Source organism: Tympanuchus pallidicinctus, unplaced genomic scaffold, assembly GCF_026119805.1.
Source record: "Tympanuchus pallidicinctus isolate F22 unplaced genomic scaffold, pur_lepc_1.0 scaffold20, whole genome shotgun sequence".
Lineage (NCBI taxonomy): Eukaryota > Metazoa > Chordata > Aves > Galliformes > Phasianidae > Tympanuchus > Tympanuchus pallidicinctus.
Window position 1 is genome coordinate 3850796 of NW_026294722.1, and position 12821 is coordinate 3863616.

Below are 12821 nucleotides of genomic sequence, written 5' to 3' on the forward strand. Positions count from 1 at the left end.
GTCAGGACGTGGCTGCCAGCCCCTTTCCACCCACAAGGCCCACTTTGTAGCCTAGAGCAGGGGCTGGCGAATTGGGGACCTGTACCTGTGCCTCCATCCTGTGACCCTAGGAAGGGGCCCCCAAAGAGGCAGTGCCCCAAGGCTGTGGGATGCAGGTGCACAGGGCTTGCACCTGTGGGGTACAGATGGTGTCCATGCTTTGCATGGGGGGGCGATACTGGTGGAAGGGCTCTCCATGATGTTTTGGGGATGGGTGTATAGCAAAGCTCCCCAGCCCCCCGAGGCAGCGAGATGCAGCTCAGCCGGGCCCCAGGGTCTCAGCGAGGGCCAGCCCTGGCGTCACTCAGGGACCAGAGCGCCGCCACTGCGTCACCCGTTATCAGCCCCAGCAGCCGCTGCCAGGCCATGGCTGTGTCCCAACCCAGGCAGGGCAGGAGGGGCCTCTGTTCATCATCAGCACAACAGCAATGGTCTCTGGGTTGCGGGCTTTGCTTTTCTCCCTTCTTTTTTATTTTTATTTTTTTTTTCCTTCCCTCCCCTGTGGAAAACAATATTTGAGTGCCTAGATCATGCTGGCGTCTCCGGAGCCGTCTACAGCGAGCAGGGCTGACCTCAGCCCCCTCCTTCGCACGGTCCCCGGGGGCGCGGGAGGAAGCGAGCGCCGCGGAGTCGTGCCCAGGGGCCGTCTGGTTCCCACACCACGCAGCCAGGACGCCCGCCCGCTGGGCTCCCGCCTGTGCCTGGGAACGCATGGCCGCAGCACCAGCCCTGGGAGCACTACGGGAACCCATCGCTGCCCCGCGGCACAGACCCTGGCACGGAGATCCCATCCCCGATGGCTGTGGGGTCACGGGAAGGTGCCCGGTTAGCATGCAGTGGGATGGGTGCCCCCGTGCAGGAAGGAAGCAGTAGGGCTGCGTGGGAGCATCACCCTGAGGGTGATCCAGACCCAGCCCTGAAGGCTGCACCCTCAGCATTGCTGCTCCCTACTGAGATGGAGTGGGGCAGAGCCCCACTGCCTCCTCTGCCCAGATGCGCTGTGTTTGGATGCCCTCCCTCCATTGCCCCCCATGCTTGCAGCTCCCACCGTTAGCTCAGCTCTGGCCATGGCCCGCTTCTCTCCCTGCCCTTCCTCCCCCTGCCTCGCTTCTGGCTCACTGGGTGGCCTGGCCTCGACCCACTCATGTCTGGGACCGTGCTGCAGTGGGTGCTGGCATGGGAGCACAAACCCCCAGCTCTGGGCAGTGCTGCACTGCCATGTGCTGCTGCACAGCATAGCCCTGCTCGCCTTCCTTCCCCTCTGGGGCTACCAGTGGGGTCACAGCACCAAGAGATCCCCATGTGACGGGAGACTCACAGAGGCTGACTGCAGTGAGAGCGCACCAGGTTAGGACCGTCTCCATCGCCGTGCAGTGATGGAGATGCAGTGGTGACCCACATGTCTAGAAAGGGAGAGGAGGGGGCTGCAGAGTGGTGGTCTCCATCACTTCAAACCTGAACTGACCGCCCCACATCATCCTGCTCTGGGGCAGCTGTGGCCCAGCCGTGCTGCTATGGTAGGCTGGCTCTGTGCCATTCCCACGCAGCTGTGGCTGAGAACTGGCACCCACAGCACCCGTGGGCACCGGGGCTGCCCCGCAGCTCACCCTGCAGCCCCCGTGGCCCAGGGCAATGCACGGCTCCTGGGGCCCAGACAGGAAGGAGACGTCACCGCCGCGGAGAGTAACTCAAACCAGATGGGGCCGCGCTGTTCTCCAGGACCGCAGGGTGGTCACCGGCAGGAACTGGTCAAAGGCTGCAGGCAGGAAGCGGGCTGGGAGGGACGCCCTGGGCCCAGCAGCAACCCTGCCTGCTCTGCCTTAACTGCTTCGGGGCCGGAGGGCACGGAACCCCACAGGTGTGGGGTGGGAGGCAGTGGGACCCCAGGAGCCTTTGCTAGGGCACAACTTCTTGAGCAGCGCTGAAGCCTTGAGGACACCTTTGTCTGTCTGCCTGTCCGTCTGCCCATCCATTCATCCCCTTCCCACCAGCAGCCCCAGCCACGATCTGCACAAACCCTCCTGGAAGCACTGCCTGGGGCCACCCTCGCTGTCCTTCTGTCCCTTCTACACAGGACAGGATGCCGTTCCCATCCCCTCATCTACCAGCAATGCTCGGTTCCCAGCTGCTGGCCGCACACCCGTGAGGCTCCATCGCCCCTGAGGCCAGCACTGGCCGTGAGGCTGCTCTCAGACCTGTACATTTATTTACAAGAAGCCTAACACACCGGTGTGGGCTCTCCCTCGTCACGGCCCTCACCCCAGCTGCAGGGGTGGGGAGCGTGGTGCCATTCCTGCACCACGAGGTTGGGGCTCATGGGGACGAAGGAGGGGCGAGGGTTGGGTGGGAAGAAGAGCTGCGCCCGCGGCCCCGGCACGGCCATGCTGGCTGCGGGGGGACGCTGGCGGGCGGCAGTTCCTGTGTGTTGGTGGTCAGAGCTGAAGCAATCCTCCGGCGCGGGGGGAGCGCGGCCAGCTGCTCTGCATTAGGATGCCTTTATCTGGCGGGGACGTGTGAAGGAGCGGCCGTGCTGCTTCCCCGCTGGCAGCGCGGAGGGCAAGGGTGAGCAGCAACACAAAGGCTCCTTCTTCGCTCGCCGGCTCCCAGCTGGGGATGGATGCTCCTGGAAGCGAGCTCGGATGCTTCCTCCCTTCCTGTGCAGCCCTCCCGGCGAGCAGCAGCGCGGGGCCAAGTCCGGCTTCCTCCGGCGGGGAGGAGCGGCCGCAGCGCCGGTCCTGTGCCAAGCGCCGGGGTGTGGGTCCCCGCCTGCTTCAGCATCCCCGCACCGTGGCACTGGCATCGCTGCGGGAGAGGAGCCCAGCACTGCAAAAAGGGTCCAACGAAGCGATCGCGGGGCACTGCTGCAGCATTTACAAGCAGAGCTGAGCGCCAAGCGTGGGTGCGAGCGCGTGGGCTGCCCGTGCAGCGGGGCTCATCCTGAGCCGCCCCAAAGGCAACTGAGAGAAATGCGAGAGTGGTGTGGGTGGGACATTGATGGGTGCGGGGAATGGCGGCTGCACGGCCGTGGCAATGAAGGGGGGAGCGTTGTGGGGATGCGGATGGTTCAGGCCCTGAGAGTCCATAAAGGTGGGAGCAGGTGAGGAGCGCACAGAGTCTGTGCTCTGAGCAGCCCCGCAGCACCCGTACCAGCGCAGCGGCCACGAGGGATGCGGCAGAGCTGGAGCGGGGCCGGGGGTGGAGCAGGGTCGGTGCCAGCCCTCTGCCCCACAGTGGGATGGATGCAGGTGGGGCCGCCCCCGTACAGATCCTGCTGCGTCCAGGAGCCGGACTCGGGCACGGCCCCAAACCCATAGTCTGGCCCGAGCTCACGGTGCTCAGCCCACACCCGTAATCAGACACCCAGCGCCGTCAGCGAGCCCGAGCTGGTGATCTTCCTGAAGCGGTTGGCGGCACAGACCCCAATGAAGTTTTTCTGCAGAAGGGAAGAAGAGAGGCGTGAGTCCCACTGCAGACCTCTTGGTTGCGCCCAGAGGGGCTCCCAGGTCTGGTTCAGGAACGCACCCAGGAACATTCTGTCCTGAGCCCCTAAAATAAGCCCTTGGGATGCACCCGGGGGGAAACTGCCTGGGGATCCTCAAGCCTTCCCAGGCAGCGCAGCAGGATGACCTCAACCCCATCCCCTCCCATCCCTGCACACCTTCCAGCGCCGTCGCATGACGTATTTCTTGAGCAACACCTGGGACTTGAGGCGGCGGTTGCAGCGTTTGGCTTTCTCTGCCAGGTTGGTGAGCCAGGGGTGCTGCAGGCACTGCCCTGCACTCATCCGGGCGCTGCGGGGTGAGAGAGAAGCTGTCAGCCCACAGGCGGCCCCTTCCCGTGCCCCATCTGTGAGCCCTGGCGTAGGCTGTGCTCCGACCACCAGCCTTGAGGGCCAATGGGAAAAGCGGGTCACAAATGGTCCCACACATCTCATTAGGTAGCCCTAACAGGGACAAGCCGGTGGCTTTGGGGATGCCAATGGCCCCAGCACAAAGAATGGCACGTGGGTAGAGATGAGAGCACACAGGTGGGGGACCGCCGTGGATGCCGCCAGCTCCGCACCTCTTCTCTTTGATGATGAGGTTGGAGACAAAGTCCTTGGCCTCATCAGAAACGCTCTCGAAGGTCTCCTCGTCGAAATACCAGTTGGCTGCCAGGACGTTGTTGAGTGTTTCGGTGTCGTTGTCACCCAAAAAGGGGGAGAGGCCGCTGAGGCTGGGGGATTAGAGGGCCGGTGAGCAGAGGGTCTTGTGCTGAGGCACGCAAACTCCCCTGCGTGCCAGCATGGGGACCACTGTGTGCCCAGGGGAGCAGGGGGGGCTCAGCCCAACGTACAGCATGTAGGTGATGACTCCCATGCTCCACATGTCTGTGGAGTAGGAGACCTGCTCGTAGTTGACCACCTCAGGGGAGAGGAACTCAGGAGTGCCAAAGTTCACCTTCAGCTTCTCCTCGGGGTTGTACCTGTGGATGGGGCGGTGATTCAGCAGGGGGTGACAGGCTGTCCCCGAAGCAACGCCCCCCCCGGGAAAGGAGCCCGCTGCCCTTCCCATCCCCCAAACCCAGTCCCACCCTGAAGGGTGGGAGCAGGCGTGGAAGGAGCCGAGGGAAGAAGGGGAACACAGCACCTTCGAGCCAGCCCAAAATCAATGATCTTCACCATGTGCCCGGTGGCAGTGACGCAGAGGATGTTCTCGGGCTGTGGGGACAAGGACAGGGGGGTCAGCGGGGGGGGATGGGGACACGTCACCCACACCCAGGGCACAGCGGTGCTCCGTGTCAGTGCTGCCCAGAGCCCTGCGAGCCCCGTCCTTTCCAAAAGCCTCGAGTGAACTCACCTTGAGGTCGAGGTGCAGGACGCGCATGTGGTGCATGAAGCGGATGCCCTCGCAGATCTGCCGCACGAACACCATGCAGTCCACCTCTGTCAGGTGGTAATCGTCGTCCACGATCCGCTCAAAGAGCTCTCCGCCCTCCACGCTGTAGGCACAGGTAGATCCCTGGGTCACCGGGGGCTCCGTGTCTTCCTGTAGAACCCCGAGCCCCCAGCACCACGGGCACAGCCAGGGTGGGACGTGCATGCTGGGGTCATCGCCAGCCCCAACACAGCCGTGCACAGTACTGCCCCGAGACAGAGGTTGCTCCAATCCCAGAACAAGAAGGAAGCTGGGACAAGCAGTGCTGGGGACGTCCCTCGGTGCTGACCAGCTCTGCTTGGTGTGAGGCTGGCACCTCTGCTCCATCCCCACGCATGGACACAGCCTCCCTGCCACGCTGCCCCTCACCCAGGCATCAGGCACCGTGCAGCACAGCCCCAGAACTCACAACTCCAAGAAGAGGATGATCTCCCGGGGCGTCTCGATGGCATCGTAGAGCTGGATGAGGTTGTGGTGGTTCAGCTGGTTCATCACGTCAATCTCCAACAGCACCATTTCCTGTGGCAGGACCCCCACCATGGCACTGCTGTCAGACCCAGCTGATCCCCAACTCCACATGCCCAAAGCCAGGCTCCCATCACAGACCTTGTCCTTGGCTCCTTGCTTCCGGATGACTTTGGCAGCCAACTTGAGCCCCGTCTGCTTCTCCGTGCACGTGTGCACTTCACCGAATTTTCCCCTGAGGAGAGAAAGGTGTTGATGGCATCACGGCTGCATCCCGCTCCCTGCACCCATCCCGCACGTCATGCTGCAGGTCGGGGCAGTCCTGGGGGCTCGGAGCCACCCCTGGGAGCCAAAGGGATTTGGGTGTCCTCAGCCCTGCCATCCCACTGCCCCTTACCCGCCTAGGATTTCCTTGGAGCTGAGGTTGTACTGGGAGCTGATGCTGCCCGTCCGCAGCGAGACGATGCGGTGCACAAAGGGAGCAGGAGGAGGGGGGACATCATCTGCCGAGAGAGGAGGGGAGTGAGAGCAGCGCTGCGTCACAGGGAGCCCATCGCTGGGACTCCCGGCTGCGAGCGTCTCGGGTGCTGCAAAAAGCACGGTCTGCCAGAGCCTGCCAGCAGCTGCCCCGGCACCTGCAGCACTGCCCTGCTGCGTATCACCTTGCTGCGTGCCACCCTGCCATGTGTCCGCTCACCATCCGCCGGGCTACCATCCCACGTGTCACGCTCGCCCTCTCCAGGCCACGCGGCTGTGCGTCACCCTCAGCGGACCACTCTCCTGCATGTCACACTCGCCCCCTCCATGCGGTACCTCGCTGCCTCCGTGCCACCATCCCTGTGCCACACTGCCATCCTGTGCCACCACATCCCACTCACCCACCCAGGACAGACCCCACAACAACAGGAGCCCCACGAGCAGCCCCCAGCCAGGGGTCACCGCAGCCTCCAGCCCTGCTGTGCCCCCCAAGGACGTGGTGCAGGACATCGGGACACGCTGTCCCCTGTCACCAGCCAGGCGGTGGCTGTCACTCCGGCCACAGGGACGGCTCCTGTCCCTTTGGGCAGCCCCGGGAAGCACGATGTGTGCCAGGCTGAGGCCGGGAGAAGCCTGGGGAGGAGACGCGCCGCATTTAGCCCTGTTTACAGTGAAACTGGAGCTTAAAGACTGCCGGATGGGCCAGGAGCCAGCAGCATGAGCTGGCACCCCAGGAGGGCGGCAGCAGAGATGTGAATACACCCCAGGGCTGCTGCACCCCTGAGGGTGCTGGGGTGTCGTCTCCACAGGGCTGAGGGCATGGCACAGATCTGCAGTGCCGCAGCCTTACCTAGAATCGCAAAATGGTCTTCCTTCCCAAAATCGGGGGTGAGGTAGGGGCTGGGTGGTGGCTCTGCCACCGTCGCAGCTGGCTGCCCCGTGGCCCCAGGGCCCGGCTGCTCTGCGTGCCCAGGGGGCTCTGACCCGAGCTGGGGCTGCTCCTCGGCACCAGGCAATGTCCTCTCCTGTGGGACGGCGGTGCTGCCCACAGGGACGGGCTGCTCTGGGGACTGCAGATCCCCCTGGGCTGGGCTGGGCTCCACCAGACCCTCTCCTGCTGGTTCCATAGGGGTTTCCTCTGAGATTGTCTCCATCGCAGCCACCTCCAGCCTGAGCTGCTCCTCTCTGCAAGCAGGAGCGGGAGGTGAGCATCACCCTGAGCCCAGCCCCCAACCCTGCCCCAGGATGGGACCCAACCTAGGAGGACCCCATCCCAAAGGGTGAGCACTGGGTACCTCTGGCAGGTGGCCGGGCAGCTCAGGCTCTGCATCAGAACTGGACGTGTGGGCTCGGGTCCCCTCAGCGGCTGCTCCTTGTTTGTCTGCTCTGCGTTGGCCTCTTTCTCCACTTCACCCTGAGTCCCTGCAGCAGACGGGGCCTTCTCTGTGGGCTCCTGCCCTCCATCCTCAGCCTTTGCTGCAGCTGGGGGCTTCTGTGCAGCATCTGTAGCCTTCTCCTTTGCAGGTGCTGTGGCTTTCTCCTTCGCAGTCTCTTTGCCTCCATCCTGAGACTTTGTCACCATTGTATTTTTTTCCGCCTTTGTGGGTTTCTTCCCTCCATCCTTTGCAGCAGCAGGGGCCTTCTCCTTTGCAGGCTGTTTTGCAGCCGGGCTTTTCTTTGCCTTTGCAGCATTTTTCCCTCCATTCTCAGCCTTCACAGCAGCCGGCTGCTCCTTCACAGGCTCTCCCTCACCATGGGCTGGTGTTGCAGCTGAGGCTGCAGCTGAAGCCGCCTTTGTGGGCTTTATTTCTCCTCCAGCCTCAGCTCCTGGAGCACCTGGAGCATTCTCCTTTGGAGATTCTTCATGAGCCCCTGCTACAGCTGAGCCCTTCCCCTGTGCAGGCTCTGCTGTCTCTCCTTGGGACTCTCCTGTTGGGGCTTTCTCCTTCCCAGGCTCTTCCTTCCCTCTGTGGGTCTCTGCAGCCAAAGCCCCCTTCTTGGCAACTTCCTTTTCCCCACCACCCCCATGCTGTGCAGCATTTAGGACTTTCTCCTGCTCAGGCTCTGCCTTCCCTCCTTCAGGCTCAGCCTCCTCCCTCACTGCACCGTGAGCCTCAGCAGCAGCACCCGGAGCCTCCTTCCCAGGCTCCTCCTTCCCTGCAGCAGTTGGCACTTTCTCCTGTGCGGGCCCCGCCGTCCCTCCACGTGGCTCTCCTGCAGCACCCACAGCCATCTCCATGGGCTCTTCCTTTCCTTCATTCTGAGCCCGGACAGCATTGGTGGCAGCAGCGGGGGCAGGCTGCGCTGCACTGGTCTCTGTTCCAGGGGGGGCCGCACTCCCAGACCCCCCCGCATCGGCAGTTCTGCCCGGCACGTCGTGCTGCTCCATGGGCTTGGGCGGCCGCCCCGGGTCGGCGAGGCTCCTGCAGGGAGAAGACATGAGTTGGGGGCACTGGGGAGCAGCGGGATGCACGTGGCTGCCACAGTGCCGTGGTGCTCCGCTATCTGCCCCGCGGTGACTGATCAGCAGCCTGACACCGGCACCTGTTGTGGTCACGGTGCCATGCGGACAGTTGGGGCAGCTGGGGGCCCATGGGTGCACATGTCCTGGTGTGACTGCCAGGTTGGCACTATGTGAGCCCCCAGCCCAGCTCTGTGAGCCTCCAGCCTGGCACTACAAACTCCCAGCCCAGCAGTATATTCATACTCCACCTCCCACAGCCCTGACCGTGCTCAGCCACGAGCTCCGTTCTCCCAGGACCCAAAGCACGGCTCCCTGCACGTCCGTCTCTGAGGTGTGGGTGGCCCATCCCAGGAACAACCCCCCCCAGCAACCCTTCTGGCCACGGAGCTGCTTTTACAGGGCTTCCCACAGCTTCTGCAGTGCCTTGTGCTCAACCCTGTGCCTTTGCGGTTTGGGTGAACCCACAGCCACCACGGAGATGGTGACCCCGGTGACTGCACGGACCCCTCCGCCCACCCCATAGCCCCCATCTCCTTTACCTGGGGTCCCCGGGGCAGAGGGCAGTCAGAAGAGCAGCATCCGCGGTGTGGCAGCGCCTGGAGGGGAGCAGCCCCTTCTATACTGGGTGTAACGGAGCCGGATTAGTGCGGAGAGAGAGGGGTATCCTTTACACCAGCAGGAGCCGGCCCGCTTCGCCTTTCCCAGCACCTGTTGCTGCTGGAGCCCGTTCAAAGGACACGCCACTCTTCCATGTGCTCCCACCGGCCAGAACGCACACAAACAGCGAGCGGGAGCCGGCACACGGCCACCAGAGAGAGAGAGGGAGGGCTGGAGGTGGCCCCGTGCGGGGACTGCGCTGTGCCTCGCCACTGGGGACAGCCCTTGGCCAGGGCGTGCTGGATGCTGCCCAAAGGACCGAGCGCTTCCAAGGCGCCCACAGGGAACACGGGGCGGTCACTGCATGGAGATGGCACTTGAGAGCCATCCATAAAGGTGCCACGGAGCTGCCGGTGGCTTTGCCCATTGGTGCCAACTCTCAGGGACAGTGGGTTTGGAGCGATGCCATGGGGTGCCACGGGCACAGCCAGCTCTGGGCATTGCTGCTGGGGACCAAGAAAGAAAGGGATATCCACTGCGAACTGAAGCACCAGCCCATATCCCTGTCGTTTGGAAGCAGTCAGAAGGCACCGAGTTCAGAGTGCATGTCTGGGGATCAGGGGCAGAAACAAAGACACCGGGGCTGCTGCTGGGTGCACCACGAGCCCACGGTGCACAGCGGGGCTTTGGGGCTGATCGAGTCCCCAGGGCTGTGCCAGCTCCCTGCTCCCAGCAGAGCCTTCTTTACTTTAAGTCTCTGAAACCTAAGGTGAGGAAAGCTCTGCTCACAAGGGCACAGACATCCCCCGTCGCTCTGGTTTCTGCAGGGGGTGGAGGCGGTCAGTTGAGGCTTTCAGGAGGAACCCCCGGTAACCGGACCCGGCCCTCCCCGCTGGATGAGGGCGCTCCAATTATAACAGCTCCTAAAGCCGAGAGCACTGATTTATCACGCGGTGGCAGCCGGAGCACCAGCGCCCTGAGGAGGAAGGGCTCAGCCTTTTGCCTGCATTGCTCCTTTGAGAGGGGACAGCAGAGCTCTTGGCTTGGTGACGCACCATAAAGTAGAGGGAGCAGGGGAGGGAGCCTCCCCAAGGCACACGGGGCCAAGGATTCGCTCCTGACCCCGCTCCTGCTGCCCTGCGCCGTCCCCAGGAGCACCACTGCTGCTGCTGCTCGGGCACTGCATGCAGTGTGGGTAGGGGGCGGCCCAGTGCTGGTCCTTGGGATCCCCTCCGGCAGAGAAGCCCCGGGAGCTGCGGGGTTGCCCTGGCACAGTGTGCACAAAGAGGTGGGAAGGGGCTTCAGGACCACCCGTGGCACCAGCACTGCTGTGCTCTCCCTCCTGTGGGCATCGAGGGGGAAGAGAGCTCTGTCACACAGCAGTTTCTGCTCTCAGCACAAACCCTGCTGGCAAAAGGAGCTCTAAAACCAACCTGGGTGGGAAAAGCTCCAGGATAAGCCTATAGAAGACCCGGGCCATGCTCTTTCTTAATCAATGTCAGTGGAAAGTGCAGGGTGAAGCACAACCTTTTCAGGCGCATGGCTGCCAGCGGCCTCATGTCCCACTGCTGAATATCGAAGCAGAGCCCTTCCTGTGCCAGGGGGATGCAATGCTCACAGTGTGAGCAGATGTTAATGCTGGGCACTGGCTGCCCGTGAGCCTTTCCTCATCCTTAGCACACATGAGATGCTCCCAGTGAGCTTGCAGGGCTGTGGCCGGGGTCAGCCATGGTCTGTGCAGGGCATGAAGAGCAGGATGCCAGGTGAGGATATGGCCACCGCTGGAGGAAGCCCAAAGGCCTGGGGCAGGAAGGGCTGTGATCACATTTGCTTCTGCAGCAGAGAGGAGCAGTGAAAATATCCCCAGCACCCTGCTGTCCGCTCCAAATGGAAGAGGCTGGGAAAGAAGCAGTTTTTCCTTCTCCTTCGCCGCTCATCCCCAGGACTGGGGTTCAGGGTGAGGCTTAAGCAAAAAAGAAAGCACAGCGTGGGGCTGGGAGCTGCTTCTGATAGCTCTGCACGACGCCAGAACCTCAGGCATCTCCCAGCACAACCACAACGCGAGCAGCAACAATCGCTCTGAAGGATGCAGCCTCTCTGCAGCCCTGGCAGTGCAGGTTCATGGCTGCAGGCAGCCGGGCTGCGCTCCCACGGCTCAGCTCCCCTCCTCCAGAGATCAAAGGCAGCGTCTGGTATTCGGCAGGGCACCAACGGGGTCACACAGGAGCGGATACGGTGCTTCCGCCACCCCATAAACGCGTGACGGCCGTGCTGGGGCAGCGTGGGCACGTGGGGCTTCGGGCAGCGCTGGTATCCACGGCTCTCAGGGACTGCACAGGGACAGCTCTGTCGTTGCCAGCCGATGGCCTGGCCTCCATGCGTTGGTGCCAGGCGCCTGGAGGCACCTCCCTGCAGCCACGGGCTCACAGCGGGTGCCACCTCCGCACGGCACGCTTGGGAAGTGACTGAGGGCAAAGGAAGAGAGCTGCATCCCAACTCCGCAGGCCAGGAGCAGCAGCCGGAGCTCAGCGAGCCTCCTGGTTCATCCAATCTTAATCTCATTAAGAAGCTGCTGGGGCATGGGAGGAAATTTCAGGTGAGGAGCAAAGCCTCTTGTGCTCTCTCAGCACAAACGTGGCTGTCTTAAAGAGGTGTGAAGGAAGAGCATGCTGCGGCTTGTTTTGGTGCTCCTACAAGACCACGTTTTGCAGGGAATGGGAAGCAAGCTGGATGAAGACGGCCGTCTCACAGGGAAGATTTGGAGTGCTGTAGGAAGGGCACAGCTGCTGCACTCTGGGTTTTGGGGCACGGAGCTCCAATCTCTGCGGATCGTAGAAGACAAACCAACCACCACTGGTGGTTCTCAGGCTGTAGGGGTTTTTTTTTGCCTCCCCATTCAAGTACTCAAGCCATGGTCTACATTGGCTGCAACTGGAACGCAGGCTGTCGCAGGGAGGGCTGGCACAGCACCAAGCACCCCGTTCCCAAGCGACGCGGTTGTCACAACTCCGGCAGCGTACTTTAACCTTTATGCTTTCCATGGGTGAGGAAGGTTCTTTGCACAGCCAAGCCCCATGCAGGAAACCCAACACCTCAGCTAAATCGAGCAGCAGGGCCACGAGCAGAGCCCACCTGAGCGCTGGCTGAACCACGGTAACACAAGCCAGCCTGCCTGCCCCCATAGGGACAAACCCAGACCTGTGGTCAACAGCTTCACTGCCTCTATGTGCGCTGCGGGCCAGCCACAGTCCTACCACATCGGGTCTGATGGAGGTGAGGACAGACAGGGAGAAATCCCAACACCATCAAGAGATGCTTTGCAGAGCTTCCAGCAGCTGAGAGCAGGCAGACAGAATCGAGGCCAGGGGTCTGACAGCGTAACAAAGCCATTTTAGTCAGGATCCTCTTTGCCAGCTGATAAAAATCCTCCTGTTCTCAGCTACCCTTCAACATAAAGCCCAGGAAAACATTGCCTTTCGTTCCAGCTCTAGTGGGAGTACAGCAAGTCACTGCACAGAAACAACAGGACTTAGAAAAACAACGCTGGAGATTTGGTGCTAGAATTTCTCCCCGCTCCAGTTCTCCATCATTATTCCTGCTCCCAGTCCCCCTCACCCTCCAAGCACGTTCAAAGCTGATGAACTTTGAGTTGTGGTTCTGCCTCTTCCTCCTTGGCACACAGCTCCCCCCAGCACCCAGCATTTATTGCTTTCCAGCACATGGATGTTTTCCTCCTAATTAAGAGAGCAGCTTAAGATTCTGTACCCCATTCAGCAGCACTGCCTGCGGCCCCATGCAGCACGGCAGCTCCAGGCCCTCTTTCACCAAGTTTGCAGTTTATGGGGAATATAAGAGGCCATATC

General features: G+C 62.3%; 1 protein-coding gene across 1 annotated transcript; it reads right to left on the bottom strand.

Moving 5' to 3' along the window:
- Positions 1-2223: 2223 nt before the first annotated feature.
- Positions 2224-9018, bottom strand: MYLK2 (myosin light chain kinase 2). The gene is made up of 12 exons (XM_052683769.1): positions 8901-9018; positions 7193-8320; positions 6748-7082; positions 5818-5923; positions 5562-5655; positions 5365-5474; positions 4878-5019; positions 4668-4738; positions 4375-4503; positions 4102-4254; positions 3698-3830; positions 2224-3472 (listed from the first exon to the last, which is right to left on the bottom strand). Exons 2-12 carry the CDS (start codon positions 8284-8286, stop codon positions 3392-3394), a joined length of 2448 nt encoding a protein of 815 aa, XP_052539729.1. The 5' UTR covers positions 8287-8320; positions 8901-9018; the 3' UTR covers positions 2224-3391.
- Between the last annotated feature and the right edge of the window lie 3803 nt (positions 9019-12821).